We start from the raw sequence: 22,856 nt of genomic DNA, 5'->3' as shown, positions 1-22,856 counted from the left end.
GCTGGACGTCGATGGCGGAATCTTGCGAGTTACCAATTTTTGCGAACGTTTCCACGACCGATGGAGGGGGGGAGTAGGGGGGGGGCGTTTAATCAGATTTATAGGCCGGCGGCGCAAAGGGAAGATGTTGATCAAATTTTACGGGGTTAAATCTGTCGCGAGTTGTTTATGCCCGCATAAACCAGTCCAATTATCGTGAAAGCTTGAAGCGCATCGCCTAGTAGCGGATTACTTTTGCGCGCGGACGTGCACGCTCGAGGAGAGGTGGTTCTCACGTCGATACGCTGGAATCCCGCCAAATCTAATTTCAAAACGAAAAATAATATATGCCTCCTTTCGGGCTCTATCTCGGGGAAAAAAACATTCGACGCTCAAAGCGAGCCGTTTCCGTCTGTGTTCGGCTCTGTCGAAAAAAAAATTCCGAGTCGCTTGAATTAAACGAAACGCGGCGCGGCGTCGACAGTCTTTCGACTCGAAATGTCCGATACGAATGTTTTTCGTTCTCCAGCGAACCGTGATACCGACAAATTCTGCTGGAAACTTCGGCGAAATGTCAGAGCCGAAGCTTTTTTGATGGAACTGCTGGAAGTACGAGATAATTGTATTGGATCGACGGGTTCGAGATTTTTCGGCGTTTCCGGTGCCTCTTAAGTTCGTCAAATACCGGGTGACTCGGTTAATTCGGATCGACTGAACAGCTGGATCGTTTATTGTTGTGTGAAAACATTCTCCAGGTCAAAGTTATACTGTCTTGTAGGGTAGGGACCTGTAAGAGTGGAAAAAATCGATTTTCGAGGCATCAGTATTTTTTTTTTCAAGGAAAAATTGGTTTTTTCTTAAATATTGTTGTAGAGCGTGAGAAGACGAATCCAACGAGTACCATGATCATACCTTTCTGATTGTTCAGTCTCGAGATCAGTTTGTATGAAATGTGAGCTACTTAATATTTTTAAACGCAATGGATGATCCAAATGGTATCGTCATGGTACTCGTTGGATTCGTCTTTTCATGCTCTGCAAGAATATCGAAAGAAAACTGTAGGTTGCGTTCAAAATAAACGCGTCTTATAGTAAGTTATTTTGATAATAATAGTAGTAATGATCAGAAAGGTATGGATATCGCAGTATGAATACAGTTTTTCCGAATGATATTTTTAAAGGCCTTTTGATATGACTGATTCTACTGGTTATTCGAAACAAATTTTTATTTCTCCAGCTGAAAGTATCTACGTACAGTGACGTCAATACGTCAAAACGTGCACCTACTGCTCAACAAAACGTCAGCCAATTAATGTTACCTTTTAATTAACATACATTTTTACCTATTCGTGGGAACCGGACGAAAATTGGCAGGAAATGATATTTCAACTTTAAAATAATGCTTTTGACGGATATGGTGCAAGCACAATTTAAATTGTGTCAGAGATGTACATTACAATAGATGTAATTTAAACAATAATGTAAAGACAATTTAATGTATGTATAATTTAATGATATAGTTGTAATTATATTATAGTTGTTATAGTTGTTACTATTGTCTTACTATTATTTTGTTAATTAAGAGAAGTACGATATAGATATATTTGTCATTAGTTAAACATGAGTAACAAAGAAGTACAATAACAGATAAGTATGCATAAAGATTGAACGAACGGAATAAATTATATGCAATCACTAAATCATATAATAATTTATTCAGTAACATTCAGTAACATTCTGCAATTATGTTAATGCACCACTACATAATGTAAGATAATGAAAAATGATCTTTAACATTTGAAATTCGTAGTACCTATTCATAAAATCAGGAAGTCTAGAATTAACTAATTAAGAGTTTGCACTTTCTGAATTTGCAAGATATTTATAATTCATTCGTTTATGCTTATAAGGGAGACATTCTCGATATTCTCCCATCTCGCAGAAGGTCCCAGACTTCATTTTTAGACTCTGACCAGTATCCTCTAACTTTCCTGTCCAGGTGATCCCAAAGCACCTGTCCAATCTGCAGATAATGTAAACAGGCTTTCAAACTGGGAGAAGTATCATAAACAGAGAATGGACAATGTCTACAGAACGCCCGTATACTAAGAAAGTTTACAGTCACGGATAAGAGTATTGTCATAGCTAACTTTCACTATTACAATTTAAAACTATAATTTTATCAAATTATTCAACACTTCGTGTGATGCAATCTAATGCGATCTATACTATACAACACGATTCATTATACAAATCGACACAGTGTAGCTGCATAATTGTCCTATCAGATATTTTACTGGTCAGTTCGGATAATGGAGGTTCCACTATATCGTGGATTGAACGAGTAAACATGATCCAAACTGCATCGCGTTTGGAGTCATTTCAATCAGAAAAGTGTCACCAATATGTCAGTAAATGTTTCCATAATGCTATGACCTCCTGATGATCTTGAGAACTAAAAATTCAATAGACGAAGATAGAGGGATACGGATTTTACTTCAATAAATGTTCCAAACGACGTGCATTGACATCAACTAAAAATGAAATACAAATAAAAAATGCTGGATACACAAAACACTCTGAACACACTAAATCAAAAATCCGCGATTCACCCTCTAATGATCCAATAAATCGCAACATTCTCCTTTCTGTCATGCGCATTCCGCGCGAAATCAAGAGAAAGCATTCGAGAGGAATCCTGAAGGAACAGTCGTGAAAATAATCGCGCGCCGATCGATCGAAGGATCACAAATGAATGGGGACAAACTATACATTGGTTCCCGGGTGTGCCGGAGCGAATTGCAGTCACGCGCGCGGACAAAGAAGGGGGCAGCCCAGTGGTCTCGGTCACGTGTTTGTTTCATTGGGGAGGGGAGTGGAAGGGGGTGTAGTAACACGTATACACGCGGGGCTGAATTTTCCGGAGCATTGTCGAGGAGCACGGCGGTCGCTCTATTCGATTCCGAATCGAATCGGATGAAGGTGGAGAGGGCCGGGTTTAGGTTTTGGACCGGATGAGCGGGAAACCGACGTTTGGCCGAGCTGCAGGATTTACCCCATTGGCCAGCCTAATGGCACGGATTTCATTATGCCAGGTTTACACGACGGCGAGCCTACATTACGCGCGGCAAGTCGTCGGCCCTCTAGCCGACGATTCCGAATGCAAAACTGTTACCCGTGGCAAATTTGCTCGCCGGAGAATATTGGCCGGTTCGAGAACGGTTCGACCGTGTTGACGGCGACGCCACGACGAAAACTGTCATCGAATGCCGAAGACGACATTTTTTATTTTGATTTTTCATTCATGTCAATGAATGCCATTCTGAACGTTTCGGCATCCATTGTTCAATTCTTTGTTCATTGATTACTCTTCGTTGACCGAATCTATACATTTGTTGCCTGATTATGCTAAATTCTGTCAAGGTCATCTGAAAGTCATGATGTTGCGAGAACGTTTATCGACGTATTCGTGACATTCTTCTGATTAAAATGATACTCAACACGACACAATTCGGTTCACAATTTCTCGTTTAATACGCGATATAGGAGAACCTCGATTATCCGAACCGGTTAATGGAACATGTGCTACATTCAATCTTTACTCTCTTCGCTATTTCTATATTAGATCTTGTTGTATATGCTCGCTCGAAATCGAATTGTTTTCGTACAAAACACACTCGAATGAATAATGGAGAATTCAGATGTCGGTTCGGATAGTAGAGGTCCTACTAAATCGTGGATTAAACAAGCAAGCATGCTTCGAATGGTGTCGTGTTTGGTATCATTTTATTCGCAAAACTGTGGCGGATCTTCCACTAAAACTTGCATAAGGAAATAATTAAGTACAAATGAGTTGTCACGCTCTCTATCCGTGAGAATCTATGTGGTCCCATAAGAAAACGAGTACGATAACCCTAAAATTTCGACGAACCTTGGAAACATCACGAGCTCAGGGTGCACAATACAAACGATCAATACAAACACCATCTGTACAGATTTAAAAACTTAAATATGCCACCTTACAATTAAAAAAATAATAAAAAAACAATTAAAATTTGTCAGATCCTCGCAGCATCTTAAACCAAAATCGAGAGAATTTATGCACAATCTTTTCGAGTTTCAACGATGATGAATATTGTTTCTCGGCGAACCTGTGACGGACAAATAAACTTGATCAGCGTCAATGATTTAATTAGCGGGGTGAGGCGGAACCACGGGAAAAACAGGATCGCGGAATGAGCTCGGGTTTCATAGGGCACGCGCGCACTTACCCGCGGAATTCCGGATTCCCTTTGCGTTCTGCCGCTTTGATTCCTCGGTAATTTCGGGCGCGAGTGCGTTCATCAACGGCGCGTCCCACTTCGTTGACCGATCGGTGTTCCGTGGGGCCGCCGATTAGATTTGCAGTGCGCGCAACAGCGCGAAGTTAGGCGCGCCGAAGTATGAGAGGCCGGGGGATTTCGCTGCCGGACGATCGAGCAATCCGATGATCGAGCCCTAATCGAATTAAACCGGCCCGGTTGTAGTCGTGTTTACGACGGGCTGACTCGTCGGTTTGGATTTGCAGCGTGAGCGCGATAATGGCCGCACACGCGTTCCCCCTTCTCTCTCACTCCCCCCACCCCCTCTCTCTCTCTCTCTCTCTCTGCCTTTTTGCTCCATCGGAAACCATCCTCTGCCGGCACAGTACCGATTCCCTTGACCAATCTTTGGTTATTCGGTGCGGATTTTGGTGGAACCGTGTTATGGAGGTGTTTGAAGTAGAGTCGGATAACCTTTGACGTAGAAAGAGCATCGTTTTAATCGGTTCCATTTCAAACGGTAACTTCTTCGACACTCTCAAATTGAACAATTCTAGATATTCAACTATATCCACGTTATTAACCAGTAAATCGTATGTGATACAACGAAGAAACAGAACGTCGACACCGACAAGACGGTACAAATGTTGTTGTAACCTTTTTGTTTCTAATGATTTCATTGTGAAACCTCCACCAATATATCGGCGACATTTTCCCGATTAAAATGAGCCCAAACACGCCATAGTTTGAAAGCGATTTGTTCGTTTAATCCACGATTTAATGGAACCTCTACTATCCGAACCGACGATCTCCGAGCTCTTTTATTACACGAATACGTATCTGAAACAGTTCAATCGAAAGCGATCTTTATACAACACGATTCATCGAAATAACTGGTCTTTCACCGGTCAGTTCGGATAATCGAGGTTCTACTATATCGCGTATTAAACGAGTAATTGTGGACCGAATTGTATCGTGTCGGGTATCGTTTTAATCAGAAAAATGTCACGGATACGACTGTAAAAGAACCATAAAGAAATAATTTAAAAATAATAAAGGATTGTCATCGAATTATTGAAATGTCCCACAGATACGTCGAATATCACGTTTTAATTATCATATTTATTTGTTCGTCGTTCGCCCAAGCTCCGCCGAATCTAAGTTATAGTTACGGCCCTTCCAGGAGCACCGGCTAAACGAATTTCCGTTCCACTGGATCCCAAGGCTGTCACACTATGCTTCCGTTAATCGAAACCGCAGAGAATCGGTGCACAATGTCTCACCCTCCATCTTGGTCCACTCGTAAACGGGCGAACGTGCCGCGTTTAACTTTAAATATTCCTTGGCCACGGTTTTAACAGCGACGGGGCCGGATTGGATTCGTTGCCGACCACTGTCCACCTAAGTAAACTAAATCTTCAACGGGAATTTACGATCCCGTTGGAGGCTTGGATCCGCGCGACACCGACCTGCAGCCAGGGATCGATAGAATCGGGGATCTAAGGGCTTCCATCAAACCCCTTACCTGTTTAACAGGATTCTTAAACTTTGGGAGACAACTACATTAGTTAAGCATTCGTCACTATTCTCAATGTTTTATTTATTTGTTATTTCATCCTTTTCATTATTGCATTTTTGTGGTAATCTCTGAGAAAAATCTGGTTCACTCATCGCCATCATGTGCAGACACAATTCTCAGTGTCGGACGTAAAAAGATAGCGAGTAAACGAAAAGTCGATGCCGGCACACCGGCGAGATAACATTAATTTAGTGGAAAAACTTTGTTGTCTTTAATCATCCCTTCGCGGAACCTCTACCGGCATGTCCGCGACACTTTCCCGATTAAAATGACACCCAACACGACGCGATTCGGTCCACCTTTACTCGTTTTATCCGCGAAATAGTGGAACCTCGATTATCCGAACTGATCAGTGCAACGCGAGTGTTCACCTAGGAAACATCTTGACCGATAAGTATAACGAATCGCGTTGTATACAGATCGCCTTAGACCGAGCTCTTAACGCGTGAATTCGCGTATTTACACGGTTCGGATAGTAGAGGTTCTACTAAATCGTGGATTAAACAAGCAGGTATGCTCCGAATCGTATCGTGTTTGGTATCGTTTTACAGAGGAAACTGCGACGGATCTTTTCGTAAAAGTTTCATAGAGAAATAATTAAATAGAAAAGAGTTCTATCGTTTTAATGATGGCAATCTATGTGGGAAAGTAGGGTAACCTTGAAATTTCGAAGAACGATGACTTTGAAGACATTATGGATACACACGTGGCGGTTTATCGGTCGTTAAGCGACCAGGAAATCTGTTCCGGAAAGTAGGAGAAGCGACGAAGACGAAGACGAAGATGAAGACGAAGACGAAGACGCATAGGGTGCTCGCATACCGAGCGAAACTCACGATTCCGGAGTGGCAGTAAATTTAATTTTCTCCGTCAACTAGACGGAAGTCCCTCCCCGGATTCTTCGATGGTGTACCCTTACTCTCTTCCGGGCTGCCTTTTGGCAATCAAACGAGCAAGAAACGCTGCGGCTTCCGGCAGCTGGTTCCCCCTGGCCAGAACTTGCTCCCAAGAAACTTTATCCCGCGGGCCCGCTGCCATAATCGTCGGGGAAATTCGTCGGGGACTCGACGGTGCTCGTTAATAGACTGCCGATGCTCTTCCGGGCTTCGACGATACACTCTGACGCCCAAAAGCGCCACTACATAATGCTGCAACACTCTGTAAGACGCTACAAGACGCTACCCTGCCGTATTCGAGTTGTCTCGTTTAAGTGTCACGTGTAACCCCCTCCAGGAATATTTTCGTTAAGTATTCCAGTTTTGAATGGCAACGTTTTAAGAAACGAGCACACGCCGCTAATCGCATCAAGGACTCAAGGCCGCAACCACGGCACGGTAAATATAATAGGGAGCGATCCCCTACTCGAGAGTATAGTGACGCATTCGGGGCTCTTACGCGGCTGTACACTATGCTGATAGAAACTGCAGGTCGTAAGACGGCGTGTTCGCCGATGTTTGTCTGTGTCACCGGCGGTATAGACTCTATGTACACGACTTAGCTCCGAAGAGGAGAGGAGAGTTTGCTATAGCGTTCTTGCTTGCATTTGCCTAACCGCGTTAACGGATCCTGATCCAAATATCAGCCGCCCGTGCCTCGAACACCGTTCAACCGAGCCTTCTCCGCCAAGGATCGTGCCAAGAACTGGCAACCATACTCGTTCGCTTCCATTCCCCGTCCTCCTCATTCCCCCTCCCTTCCTCTTCGTGTCTACGCAATCCTGGGTTTTTCAGAAAAGTTTTCCGAAATCTTCGGAGAAGTTTGCGGGATCCGTTGGTGTAAAAGTCGCGCTGTCTCTGGAAAAACGGGAACGTGAAATTGTAGATCGGAAAAAGTTTTTTTTTTGGAAGATATTTAATTTTTTCGAACGCGAATATCTCGAGTTCGAATGATCCGAATGGTACGATCATGGTACTCGTTGGATTCGTCTTCTCGTGCTCTACAAGAATATCGAAGAAAAAATACAGGGTTCCGATAAAAGAAAATTATTTGCAAGTGTGTATGCTTAAGCTTCGTATCGGTTGATGTTTTGAGAATGTTTCGGTTGAAAGGGACAAAGTGACAGGAGAATAGTAATTTTGAGATGGTGGTGGATTGAGCAGAATTGTAATTGCTGTTTCAGATGAGCGGCAAACGAACCAGGAGCTTCAAGTGCGCGGTTCACCATCGTGACCGTGAGGTCTGCTCGGAAAACGACTTTCATCTACTCGTGCACGAGCCTCCATTCTTTCGCAGGTAAGACCATCCGAATTAAGACCGCCTTCTAATTATTTTCGAGACTTTAAACGTTCTTTCAATCCTTGCGCCTTTAGCTATTTTGAAATTCTTTTGTGTTTACTGTTTTGTGTGTCTCCCTCTCAGTTTCACACACAAGGTCCAGAGAAACATTAAAAAATTAATTCTTATTAATATCTATCTTTTTCCGAAGAAGACACCCCAAGTCTGGACAGTTATTATGACTCGGGTTGTCATCTTTCCAAAAACAGACATTAGTATTTAATAGTAGATTAGAACAAGGGTTAAATTGGAGATATCCAGCAATTCTGGCTACAATGTTACGTAACAAAATCTCAGGCACTGACCTAAGTTGTGTAGGATTAAACTGATTAAATTGTTACAGTTCAATGTCCATGTTTCTCGCGGAATATAAATTAATATAAAATCGATATTAAACTGTTCTGCTTCAAGGTGGCTATCTTAACATTTTCGCAGTGTCTTATAATGTTGTCTATCGGCATGCAAGTATTTTCCGCGACCATAATCTCTTTTTCCCTCGTTCTCCTCGGCCGCGACTCCCGGATTCCGTTATCCGGAGCGTGTACACCTCGACGATCTGCTCTCAGCTATTCCATAATCGAGCATTCCGCCGCGAAATTAAAAAAAAAAAAGGAACCTCTGCACCATAACCGGGGGACATTCCGATCCAGATTCCGGGCTTCGTCGCCGATATTAGGCTGCGGTTACATCGGATGCAATTTCCGACTAAATCAATGCGCCGCAAAAACCTTGACAACTATGCCGCAAAAAGACATTTTTATGGCAAAATTTACATTAGGACAATTTTTCTGTGACTGCATTCTTGTCATTTGTACGATGTATTCAATTGCAAATGTACATTTGACCGTAGGCACCATTATCACATTAAACGGTTTAATAGTCAGTAAATTTTGAATGTTGAAAACATTTGAACAGGAGAACTTGCAATTTGGTACCTAATTTATTCGGTCAACGTGTACTTTGAAACCCGTGCGATTTTTTGACTGAATAAACGCACTTAGTCTAACCGTTGTTGACAAAAACCACTTTATCCAGTTGTAAAAATGGATTCACCGTAACCGCAGCCTAACCGTCGCACTTCGCGTCGATTAATCGTCCGGGCTGCGTGTATCAAACATCGGAAAGGTGCCTCGACCGTGGTCAATTCGACTTGTTTCGTGCCACCGTTCATAAATAATTCATCGCGTGGCCGAATCGCAGAAAAAATAGAACAGAAAGAAGAAACGCGGAGAGAAAGGGGGGAGGGGGAGGAACAGCGAGCGAAAACGCGACGTTACCGAGGAAATATGCGATAAATGCGCACGCGATGCCAAAGAGGGGGGCGGGGGGAGCAAAGAGGGAAAATAAATAGAAAATTGCAGACAAGAAGCCACGAAACGAGGGAAATACGTACGCAGAGAGAGAGAGAGAGAGAGAGAGAGAGAGAGAGAGAGAGAGAGAGAGATCAAAGAACGAGATTCAAAGGAAAACAAATGGCGGAACGTGCGGTCAGGTCTTCATGCTAGTTTTGAAATAGTTCGTTGCTCGTGGTGGAATTAACACTTTGACTGCCACTTTGATCATATATGAACAATATACAATTTATTAAGTGAACCGAATTTTGTTGGAATTTTTATAAAAAACGAGAAAATGTGACCCAGATGGTGCCCAAATATGTTGGTAAAAGTTCCATAAAAGAATCACTAAAAACAACAACGTTCTGCATGGTTATATACTCGTCTACAGGCTAGTTCGGATAATGGAGGTTCTACTATATCGTGGATTAAACGAGTAAACACGGACCGAATTGTATCGTGTTTGGTATCGTTTTAACCGGAAAAGAGTGACGGATGTGCCGGTAAAAGGTTGATATAATTATCATTATAAACAACAAAGTTATGCGATGTTTTATACTTCCATGTACATCGAGACCTCAGTGTTTACGGTGCGAAAGGATAATTTGCTCGTGGCTTGGGGTCGCTGAATCGTTAGAAATGAATGCAGATCGATGGATGTACGCTAGAAGAATTTACATTTTGGCAAAAGGTGCCCAAAAATCTTCGATCCGCGGCACAAAGTGCGTCGAGAAAATCGTCGCGGTGCAAAACGGAGAGAACGCCGCGAGACTTAAGGGCTTTACTCGCGTCGAATTCCAAGCGTGCTCGCGCTACCTGCCTGGAATATCCTCTCGTTATATTTCCACCCCCTTCTCACCCCCACTCGAGCCCCTCGGTTCTCTCTTCTCACCCCTGTCCGCTTGACGCCTGAGCGATATTTTATTTGCAAAGAGCCTGCAGGTTGCCGCTTGCTTCTTATCTTGTGTGCACAGGAATTTCTCCTTGGTAACGCAGAGATTTCATGCTATAGATGAATGAACCAGAGAGAGAGGGAGAGAGAGAGAGAGAGAGAGGAGAGATATGGGGGTGTCGCTGCACCATGGCGGAGGTGTGAATCACGTTTTGTTCTATTCTTGCATTTGATTCGCGACGCCCGCCTACGGTTTGACGACGTTTTTATTCCCTGCGTTCTCTCAGTCGTTTCTCTTCCCGCTTTCAATCTTCTCAACGTGTTTCCCCTTTTTCCGCGTTTCTCGATCACGCCAAAGGGACCTTCGGAACAGCTTTGATGGAATTCCGAGCGATGCTCGAGAACCCTTTGTGACACGCGACGGCCCTTTTTCATTTGTCTCCGACGAGTGCGTTAGCGGAAAATCTTTGGAAATCTATCCTCTTGAGAAAAATCAAATTTTCACAATCTCGTTATTCTCATATCGAACAGGATCCATTGTACTACCTAGAACAGGTTCGATCTATCCCCGTACCGAAATAACCGTTCTATCAACCGAATACCCGTGTTTCTTTGATGAGTTCGGATAAGCGAGGTTCCACTATTTCACGAATTACACGAGCAACTCTAAACCGAATTGCATCGTGTTGGGTATCGTTTTAATCGGGAAAGTGTCAGGAATATACTGCTGAAACTTTCGTGAGAAACTAATTGAAAACAAAAGAGTTATGTCAACAAATTCATATTGTCCCACCGATAAGCTCGCGTGAATTTACTATCTTCTATCTTTTCATGCGTTCGACGTTAGAAACGTCATAGGAAGTTGAAGAATAGTGTCTGTAGATTGTACAAGTTACAATTTGCAATCTTTTCACCCGCATCAAGGCATTACCGTAATTGGACGGAAGATTCCCGGCAACTTCATGGCCCATAATAATTCTAGTCCGCGTTCTCCGAGCTCCCCCATAGCTTTGGCACGCGAGGGACGTTTTTAATCGCGGTTTCCGCGGGGCGTGCACCGACCGGAAAATTTCGACGAGAAACATGGCTATTAAACGCGGATTCCTTTCTGTTCCCGGCGTGGTCGTGCCGCTTTACAAATCCCGACGCGTCGGCGTCGGCGTCGGCAAGAGAGTTTTATGCTGAACCCTCATAGAGTCTCGACTTTCTCGCCGTGGAAACAGGGTTTTCTGCGTGGGTCCCGGCACACAGACCGTCCTCGAATAGCGTAATCCGCAACGGAGCCGCGAAAACAAAGATTCCAGGGCCCCTCCCTCTTCGCGACGCTCAACTTCCGCTGAAACACGCCGCGCGTTAACACGGCCGATTTCATTCTTCTTTCGCCCGGCCGGGATTTTCGCACCCTTGTGGCCAGGATCCTTTTTAAGCCCGCAAAAAGCCCCGAGGTGTGATAAGGGACGATCCATCCGGCCGCTCCATCCGCGGATTAAATACCGCGACGCTAAAGGGGGAGGCTGGCTCTGGTTCTCGTCACCTCGAAACCGTTGACTGATCAACATTTTTTTGGGAAAAAACTGTAAAACGAATCGATTTGAAACTTTGCGTATGTTTTCAGTATACCTTGATCGAGCTACTTGAATTTTTTCAGTTCCATTCGCTTAGAAATACAGGCTGAACAATCCGTTGAACGTTCGAGTCGATCAACCCTTTTGTCTACGAAGAAATATTGATTAAAATCGAAATTAATATTTTGAATTTCACTCGGTCATTTGTATGTAAATTTATGAAATTGATAAGAGAAGGTTCGCGTTTATCTCGATTTTCTTAGTTCTATTTCAGGCAGGATTTTGATCCTGCGCCTGCAATTTCGATTACCCTGCCACAGTGACAAACCACTGGAGCCATCCTTGACACCGGCGGATCCATTCTCACGTACGCATGACAAATCAACGCATGACTGTGCTGCTGGCTATCACGAATTCACCGCCGTTGGTCCACGATTGCTCCCACCGAAAGAGGAATCGCCGACGATAAAGCATTCTTAGTTTCCCTCGGACTGTCAAAAACGCGAGCTGCTTTATATATTTCCCTGGAAAATGGCCCCGGTCCCTGTTGGTAACGACGGGAAGCACCGAGAAATGCTTCTTATTATTTCACACGTTACAACTGCGAAGAATCTCGAAGAAAAATCAATTATTATAAATCGATTATAAAATGGTGAAAACCATTTTATAACTAATGACAATTTTATGAAACATATACCATCGTATCCGTGACATTTTTCCGATTAAAATGATACCAAACACGACACGGTTTGCTCCATGCATACTCGTTTAATCCACGATTGAATGGAACCTCTAGTATCCGAACGCTCGCGTTCCATGGATCAGTACTAGCACATGTGCACCGAACTATGTCGTGTTTGTGCTCATTTTAAACAGAAAAATGCCACGATTACGTTGACAATAGTTTCATGGAAAAATAATTACCGATATATGAATTACAACAACTTAATGCTTTCCGACAGGCTGGATCGTTTGATCAAACGCAAGAACGCGCAAAAGAGCATCGAATTAACATTATCTACAGAAAAATGAATTGGTACATTACCAAATTAGTGCGCCAAATAATATTCAGACGAACAACTAATTGTTTGTTTCACGGTCCAGCGGGAAATCACATCATCCGCGAGGAATTTAAATCCCGTCGAACGTCGAGCGTCTCCCGGGCATTAAAATCATCGTCGGAAAGCACAACTGACGCAAATTGACGTCGCGGCGAATACAGTTTTCCGATCGATTGACGCAAATTGACATCCCGGAGACTTTTGCGCGTTGGGGCCCATCAAAGATTCAAAAGAATCGCAAACCACCAAATTCCGGATCGCTTCTGCCGCACTGCGGAAAACCAGAGCCGATTAATAACAATATTCCAAGCGTGTGGTCAACACTTTCACAATTTATTCATAGTTATCGGTATAGACCACTGCACGAATGGGTAACGTTCAATACACTGTACTAAAAATCGATTTATAGTCAATGATTCTTTGCAAATAAAAAAATAATCAACTGCCATAAACTGGACTTGGCTGTTTAGTCAACATACTGTGAATCCTGAGATCATTTGAAGTAACTTTTTCCTTTGCGAAAATGTTCTCCGCGGCTTTGTTAAGGAGTTATTTACGAAAAACACGAACCAATCAGAGCGCGGCTATAGCAGACGGATTCCGCACCGACGTTAGGTCCCGCTGAGCGCGGCGTCGGCATTGGCCGAGCCGGAATCCGTCCGCTGTAGCCGCGCCCCGATTGGTCCGCGTTTTTCGCTAATAACTCCTGAACAAAGCCACGTGGAACATTTTCGCAAAGGAAAGAGTTGCTTCAAATGACCTTAAGAATCATCCCTTTCATGAAAGTACACTTTTGAAACATCTTGTAGAACAAATCTGTGAGTTATAGTAGTACTTATCGATTAAAACACACATGATAAATTCGTCACAATAACGTTGAAACAACGCCATGAAAATCCTGATCAGCCAGCTTCGAATAAACAAACCATTAAAGAAGACAGTCCTCCACAAGCAAAAAGAATACTGTCGCACAACTCGATATGCAAAGGTGGATCATCTGTGTTTCCGGTGGCCGTAATTAGCCGCGTCAAATTAAGTCGATATCATTAAACTCTCGCAAGGCGTGCTTTCTTTATTTTTTCTCTCTCTCTCTCTCTCTCTCTCTCTTCTGGTAATCGCATCCTTCCGACAATTTCACCGAAAGCAAAGGGGAAGCAATATAAGCTAATTAGGAACAAAGGCGAATTTCCGATAATTAACTAGCAGCCAGTCGCGCTGCGCGGAACTGAATTAATTTCGCGTCGTTATAATTTTGTGGTATTACGATCCTCGGGTCCTTTAGTTTCAGCATCGTGGCCGAGGAGAGCGCAATAAAGAATGTAACCTCGTTTTGCCGCGTTTTACCGCTGAATGCTCGCCGTCCCTCTGTTCACGTGTTTTCTTTCACCTATATACGCTTAATAACCCACATATTAACGACGGAATCGTAATAAACGTGAAACAAGTGCGGACGCGGTACGTTATATGCACGTAAATAACGCCGTTAAATTAATTGTACCGATCGTAAACGTGTTCGTATTCAAACGTTTAAACGTATCAACGAAAGCCCCCGATAAATACGCGGTTCGACGCGGAGGAACACGGTGGCTCGGTGCCCTGGGTCTGTTTTGACCCCAATTTTATACTTCAATCGGCGGGAATCTGTTCGTTCTTTTTATTTGAAGTTGATTCAATTAGTACCCCTACTAGAAGGGTAGTTCTACTCTAGTTCATCATTTCTTTTCTGTTCTGCACGACAAAAAATTACGAAAAAATTCGTGAACATTCTACTTAGCAGCACACGTGACCATGCATTTTTTCCGAATTTTTCGAATCAAAACCGATTCTTAAAAAATTACAGAAACTTAAAATTGCTCGATTGTAGCAACAGCAGTTGTACGGTGAATACGGTTGTAATGAATTATTTCTTCCGTTCTGCACGACAAAAAATTACGAAAAAATTCATGAACATTCTACCTGGGAGCACACGTGACCATGAATTTTTTCCGAATTTTTCGACACAGAATCGATTTTTTAAAAATGCCTTAAACTTAAAATTGCTCGATTGTAGCAACGGCAGTTACACGGTGAATACGATTTTAATGGATTATTTCTTCCGTTCTGCACGACAAAAAATTACGAAAAAATTCATGAACATTCTACCTGGGAGCACACGTGACCATGAATTTTTTCCGAATTTTTCGACACAGAATCGATTTTTAAAAAATGCCGTAAACTTAAAATTGCTCGATTGTAGTAACGGCAGTTATACCGCTATTTCTCCTGTTCTAATTAATTGACACTAAAATGACGGAATGAAACCCAGCAAATAGAGACGCGAACTAGTACGAAGTTGCACGGTGCGCCCGTTAGAAAGGACGTCGAATAAAAGGCAAATAGCATGATTAGCTTAGTCGTGGCTCAAAGAGGAATAACGCTCAGAGGTTTCTGCTCCATCAAGGACCGTCTCTTTTCACCGGGAATGGTATCGAGGGAGAGAGAGAGAGAGAGAGAGAGAGAGAGAGAGAGAGAGAGAAAAGAGAGAAAGAGAGTGCAAGGGATTCGAACGCATGGAGAACTGGGCCGTGCGTTTGCAAAGAAGCACAAACCGCATTGTCGTCTCCGGTCTCTAATTTGCCGTTGCTACTTCCCGGTTCTCGGCCGATCTTTGACATTACTGTGGAAAGGGCTCTTTGTGATCCGACAATGAACACAGGGCTGTATAGATCGTCGATGATAAAGTTACCGTTGGATGCAAGTTTTCCACCCCAAAATCTTTACTTTTTTCTTGTTTTCGCTGTACCTCGTAATTAGTGCACAACGTTTGCTCGTGCACAGCTCGTGCTCGAACACAGTGACTCGTTTCACTGGTCCGACCCTAATCGGAAGAAACACGTTTCCCGGTGGCCGGATCCGGCCATAAAAATAGATTTGCTTCCTTATTGTTTCCCGGTCGGGCAACGCGAAGTTTCCCCGGGCAGTTTATTACAATTCCTTTTGACATGGAATACATCAGGCGTCGAATGTAATTGAATTTCCCGCGCCGCAGAGGATTGCACGCCACGGTGGACAAGCCCGGGGGTGGGGGTAATGTGGGCGTGAGTACGAGGACGGGTGGGGGGGGGTCGGGGCTGGATGGGAGTTGAAGTTTACTCTTTCGCGAATGCGACTACAGTTCCCGGGGCTTCATTTTCACACCGCGGCCCTGCACTTTATAGAAATAACGAGCTGGCCGAAGCAAAAGGGTAACGAAAATGAAATTCTCGGATCTTTGATACACAGCCGCGTTAGCAGGCGCGGGCGGGGATTTCTACTGAAAGAGCTGCTCGCGAATTATTCCGATACCTTTCGAGCCCCGTCTTGTTGCACAATTTATTTATTACGTTGCTCCAAGTGCTCGCCGATATACGATATACAAAAATTCTGATCAACTTGCACTATTCTCCGCGCTACAGTAGATTATGGTGGGAAAACGTTGGTTTTATGATCACTTCTTGTCAAATTTCAAGTACGTCGGTATTTTTTTCAACGACACCCTACATAGTTTCTTCCATATTCTTACAGAGCATGAAAAGACGAATCCAACGAGTACCATGATCATACCTTTCTGATTGCTCGATTTCGAGATATTCGTGATCGAAATGTGACCTACTTAACAAGTATCTCGAGATTGAATGATCCAAATGGTATCATCATGGTACTCGTTGGATTCGTCTTTTTGCGCTCTATAAGAATAGTGAAATAAAAATATAAGGTTCCATACAAAATAAACGTATCTTCAGCACGAACAGGTAACTTACCTTTCAGACGCCAGTATCTTGAATGATCCGAACGATATGATTAAGGTACTCGTTGGATTCGTCGTTTCACGCTCTACAAGAATATAACAAAGAATGAATAGGTTTTTGCTTTCTGCGACGACAATTTGAATAACAGTACGATATATGCTGTTTTAACAAGACATATTTATTTATACCCTTTTTGTACAGAATTTTTCATTATTTCTACTTATGTTAGTAGTGCGTAATGAATTGTACGAGGATGTTTGCCGTTGCTTGTGATTGCTGGATTTTGACAGTTTTCGTTGAACGGACTAATGTGTGTCTATCTAGTACGTTTCGCGTTTAATATAAACTGAGTGTAACATGTTAATGCTAGAGCTGATTATCGCGTGAAAATTGCAAGATCAACCTGAAACCGTGACCGATTATACGTGAATTAATCTGCGAGAGATTACATAGACCTCGTTTAACATGTAAACACGGTTTACATGAATTACCGAATCCAATTTCCATACGACCGCCGGTAGCTATCAACTGTTTTACAACAAACGTTTAGTGAAATATTAATTTCATCGTTACGCTGTCCCCACACAGTAATAACAATTCTTATACAGTAATACAAAAAGTGTGTTGCTTATAATTAACATGTAAATCATGTTCGCTGACATTTAACATTAAAGGCGACCACTATTAATGTTTAACAACGTTGTTATTAAGTTCGACTTTGCTGTTCTCGTCGAATCTATATGACTAAAAATACCAGCGTGTGTGTAAAATAGAATAGATAAATAAAAATAGTTATATAACTATGAATATATAGTAATACGTATATAGTTCATAACTCTAATTATTACTATGGTTGTAACAATAGGATTAAAGCTAGAATTAACTATTGATAAATTTAGCTTGCCACTTGATAACAATAATTATTTCAGATTTAAGGTACAGATGGATTATTATTGTCGATTGAGTCAACTTCAATCATTCGTTATTCAATCCGTTAACTATGGAGATTGTCATAGTTTTGTAGGCTTTCACGCTTGGCGAACTATGACAGAAAGACCTTAGCTCACAGTTCAGAGCTTCCCACGATCGGGAAGGCCATACTTTTATAATTATGCTATTAAGCGGTAAATAAATTTCATGCTTCGCGTTTAAAAAATGATTGGTCTTTTACGTTTTGTCGCAGAGAAGTTTCAGTCGTGGTAGAAAACGAAGAAAAAAATTGAAAACAATAGAAATTATGTAACTAACAAGAAAATCACTAGTGTCCTTTTTCTTTAAAAAAAGATGTGACAAAACGAATGCACAAACTGCGACTTAATTCTACCAACAAACTTTTGAGTTCAGAAATTAATGTTTAATTTAGTGTTTTAAATCGATAATAACTCTATATCGAAATTAAGTAGTGACTCTATATTGGAATAAAATATTAATTCTATATAAAAATAAAATATCAATTTCGCACCTTATAATATTCTACTACTAATTAATTAATTATTATTAATGGCACAACGTTACGGATTAGTTCGTTTTTATTCGAGAAGTCTCACGCAGATTCTATTTTTACAAGGACACGATGGAAAAAAATACGGCAATACTTATTTTATGTTAACATAAAACTACATTTAAAATTCATCATCTCATGAATTTCATCCCATGACTCATCTCGCCCACATGCGACGAGTCCCACACACCAAATGACACACACAAAATCGCCGTTTTATAAATTTCTTTGATCGCTTATCTGTAGTCTTTGTTGCTACAAAAAAAAATGTTTTTCTACTTTTTTATAAGTTACGATATCTTTCTTTTCCCATCTGGAAGCAATAAAGTTGCACGAAAGTATACCCAAAAGAATCTTTTCAAAGTCAAATGTTGCAGCATCGTCATACGGCGAATTAAAAATAAATCGCCAGACCTACAAAAGTTCCAACAAAATGTAGACAATATTTTTGTCGTAATATATCTCGAAAATTTGTTAGACTCCTAAAATCCAGTAATAAAAAACAGACGTTCATAAAATTTATAAAACACATGGAACGTTCTCATAATTGAAAATATGGATTTTCTGTAACTTGTTTCGCCGAGTTCTATTTTTATAAGCTCAACCTACCCAAGGCTATTTTCGTAAATTTTTTAAGAGAGATGCAGTGCCATATTTCATGGAAATAATAAAACCCTGTTCTAAAACTCCGTATAATATAAAATTTCAAAACAAAATTACTATTATTGAAAGTGGGGATAGGAGACTAAATAAATTTAGAAATCCTTATATAACATAAAATTGAATTTTCCTAAAAAGGGGAGGGGGGCAATTCAAAATTAACTTAAAAACCCCCAAACATAAAACAGAAGTTTCAAAAAAACTCCCAACCAAAATAATAATTCCTCACAATAACCCCACCATTCCCAAAACAAAATTACTCTCATTCTCTTCCTAAAAAGAGGAGGGGGGCAATTCAAAATTAACTTAAAAACCCCCAAACATAAAACAGAAGTTTCAAGAAAACTACCAACCAAACTGATCATTCCTCACAACAACCCCAGCATTCCCAAAACGAAAAGACTATAACTCTCTTTCTAAAAAGAGGGGAGGGGGCGTGAGCCAAACAAAGCGAAGAAACAGCAGCAAACAGCACAAAACAAAATATTCACGAAATTCCCAACAGATCTATCCATTGCCCACAACAACCCTAAATTCCCAAATTCAACAAAGTGTAACCTCGTTAATTCTATAGCAGTTTCAAAGTGAGGGGGGAGGGGGGAGATAAGGGGTCCGGTCTCGGACTCCAAATCCGAGGAAACTCGAGCCGGTCACGTAGCGGTGGAAGTTAATAAAGGACATAAAGGGGCCGTTGCGAACTACCGGCTCGTGAAAAACATTTAGGGGCCGCATTAGGGGCCCTGTCCCGCGGCACACCTGGTCAGTGCTGAACAATTTGCGGGCCAGAAAGGCGAAAGAGAGCGAGAAAATTTCGCCGAGAGCACGTTTCACAGGTACACGTTTCATCCGTGCACGTTGCCGTGCAATTTACTTTTCCAAAGCGGCTGCTAACCGTCTGGGACCTGTCAGGACCTGTCCGGAACCTGCCAGCGTCTGTACCTGCGCGACACTATCCGCAGAAAAATTACGCGTGTTATTTCCCATCGTAAACTATGACAGAAATACGTGCCACGGACGGAACCGTGGTTATTTAACACTGCGACTTTTGGATTATTACTTTCGACCACTTTTGCGCTGTTTCGTAACTTTTCTGAGGATTTTTTGGACTGGTTTTACTTTTTTGGTGGGGATAGAATTGTTCTAGCAAATTTTTCTTCGACACAGAAATCTCGTTGCTAAATTATCTTTTAATTCGTGGTCACGGAAAATTGTCGGAAATTTCAGTAAATATTTCTATACTGTTCGATTCAAAGTTCTTTTAATTAATTTTCAGTTTTCTGCCGTTCAACTTCAGCTTTCCAACATTTCGTAGCTCACGTTTCCTCCTGTTTGAATTTTCCTTTTGTTCGAATCTCTATTATGAAAGTTCCCTTTGTTCGTGATTATTGAAAATTGAAGGCAAAAGGGAACTGTGAAATTTTATTAAATCTGATATTTTTTACTTTTTTATACTTTTCAATTTTCTAACATTTTGTGGCTCAGTCCCGTTTTTGAAGTTTCCTTTTTGTTATCGAAGTTCCTCTCTTCAATGCTTTTAAAAAATTTTCAGGCAAAACAAATGATACCAAATTTCGATAGGTCGAATATTCTAAATTTATATACTGAAATGATTAATCATTTTGCGATCCATAGGCGCCATTTCGAATTTTTTCTGTGTTCAAGGTCACCTTCGATGATTACCTTTAGCCCTCTAAATTAATAATTTACATAACATCATTTAAACGTCTGTATTTTGAATTACTATTAATATTTCTCACTGGAGTCTCTATTCAAAATAATACGAAACTAAATTGGACCAAAGTTTTTCAAACCATACAGCGCTAATTAAAATATATTGCACAAAGGTCACGGAGCAACGCATGTGTCGCTTCGCTTTGAAACATAGTAATGACAAAGTTATTAATACCTGAAGTTGTTAAAGTTATTAATAACTTTACACCCCTGCTAACGTCACGTAATTTACTAATACTACAAAATCCTCTTATGAAAGACTAAACAGTAACGACGAACGCTAATATTAGATGCATCTCCGTTTATTTAAAAAAAAACACCGTTAAAATCCCCGACCATTCGAGTGCACATTAACTACCGGTGACGCCAATTGGCGTCTTGGGTGCAGTAACCTCAGCGAGATAAATGTGAAAAGTGCAGAATACACTGCAAGTCGTACTTTTTCAAAAAGTTCTACATTTGCTGATATATATGCAATAAATAATTGTCTTTAACACCGAAATTTCGTTGAAAATGTTTAAAAAAATCTTACGGGTCACTGTACGCCCAGCTGCCGAGTTTCACGTAACATCTACAGTGACGTTTGATTCTAACATCGTGCATATTCTGAATAATTTATCAAATATTATACAATGCAAAAGAACTATTGCAAAAATCTTTCTAGTTTAAAAAAATCACTCGCTTCATAAGAATTATCGTATCTAAATAACTGTTTCCATTATAAAAATTGTCATTTTATAATTTTCAACTAATTATGCATTTATAGAGAACGGATCTCTGGCATCAAGTTTAAACGAAAACAATTTTCCAACAAAATATTCCAACCACCCCGTACAACATTTGATGGAAAACCAAAGTTTCATAATGAATTTTCGCACTCCACGGTACGGAGTAAATCACCTACTAACAACGACAGCAGTGATAAACAATAAAAAGTTTATATTACTTTTTCCACGCATATTAGAAGCACGCGTGCCGGAAGAAAAAGAAGGAACAGTCGACTGTCGGGTAAATAGACGGCAGTTATGCCCTTTCATAATAACCGCTCGTCGTACCGCAACCACCGCATAAAAAAATAAAACTCCGCCAAATACTCGTCCGTAATAAAAGAAAATATTTTCGAGCATTAATTGCCCAAATTTTAAACGCGACGGTAAGAATAACCCAAAAATAGTCACGGTAGCACAACATGTATGAAAAATTCCAAAAAACATTTTTCCATGAAGAATTTGTACGTTTCCCGACTCGGTATATTTAACAAAGAAACGATCACCGTTATCAAAATAATAAGATCGATTCGAAACGGAGAAGCCAGTCAAATAATCATAAAATAAATAAAAAGTCGAAAGCGCCACCTACGCAAACGGAAAAAGATCTCCTCGGCGTGTACAACGAAAACATAAAAATTCTTACAAAAATCAGTCCCAGAGTCACGCAGAACAGTCATCGAGTCTACAACGTTAACACAATGTTCACTCGAGGTACATAAACACGCCGGTCACCGGGCGCGCACCAGATGCCACAACTTCGCAACGATTCTCGTTTCACTGTCCTTTTCCTACAAAATCCCAAACCGACCGAGACAGCCGATCCCACCGTGCCACTGTTTTCTTCACTGATCCCGTGTTTACAGAGACACGCTTCCCTGGCCGCAACTTCCCCGCACGAACCACGTCCTCTACATAGATCGGCCGCAGAAATGAAATACATAAAACGCAAGAATCTCGCCGTGGAAGTACGATCGAGGACGAGTTCACCGGGCTCACTTACGTCGACGAGTCCACCTATTCAGAAGAATCCGATCACCCGTGGCAAACAGCGAAAACCGCACACACACGCCGGATACGACGGTAAAGAAAACGGAGAACACAATTGATTGTCGAACGCGAGAAATTCACGAAACGAATAAAACGACGGCGAACTAAGAAAGGCGACACGCGCGACGCGACGGCTCGCGATAGAATGCTGGGGGATCGGCGAGTAGGGTTCGCTCGGCGGCGCGGTGGTGCGCGGTGGTAGTTGATTGGCCGCGGCGCGCCCCACCCGAGCGGCAGGGAGGTCGCCCAGCCAATGAGAGACGGCGTTGCCCCTCCGGTCGGCTGGACCGCGTGTGCACCCACGCAGGGTGGCTCGTGGCTCGTGGCTCGTGGCTCGAAGCTCGCGGCAGTCACTCAGTCAGTCAGTCAGTCACTCGGTAGGCCCGCGGTGCGCTA

General features: G+C 41.8%; 1 protein-coding gene across 1 annotated transcript in view; it reads left to right on the top strand.

Moving 5' to 3' along the window:
• Positions 1-22,856, top strand: part of Stet (stem cell tumor) — a 470,503-nt gene that overhangs the window by 314,854 nt on the left and 132,793 nt on the right. Inside the window, exon 5 of the mRNA XM_076796482.1 lies at positions 7,978-8,090. Coding sequence (XP_076652597.1) covers positions 7,978-8,090 — 113 coding nt within the window. The remainder of the gene's footprint in view (positions 1-7,977; positions 8,091-22,856) is intronic.

The sequence above is a fragment of the Halictus rubicundus genome, chromosome 11 (genome assembly GCF_050948215.1).
Source record: "Halictus rubicundus isolate RS-2024b chromosome 11, iyHalRubi1_principal, whole genome shotgun sequence".
NCBI classification, from domain to species: domain Eukaryota; kingdom Metazoa; phylum Arthropoda; class Insecta; order Hymenoptera; family Halictidae; genus Halictus; species Halictus rubicundus.
Note: the sequence above shows the minus strand (reverse complement) of the source record. Positions and strands in the feature narration are given on the sequence as shown.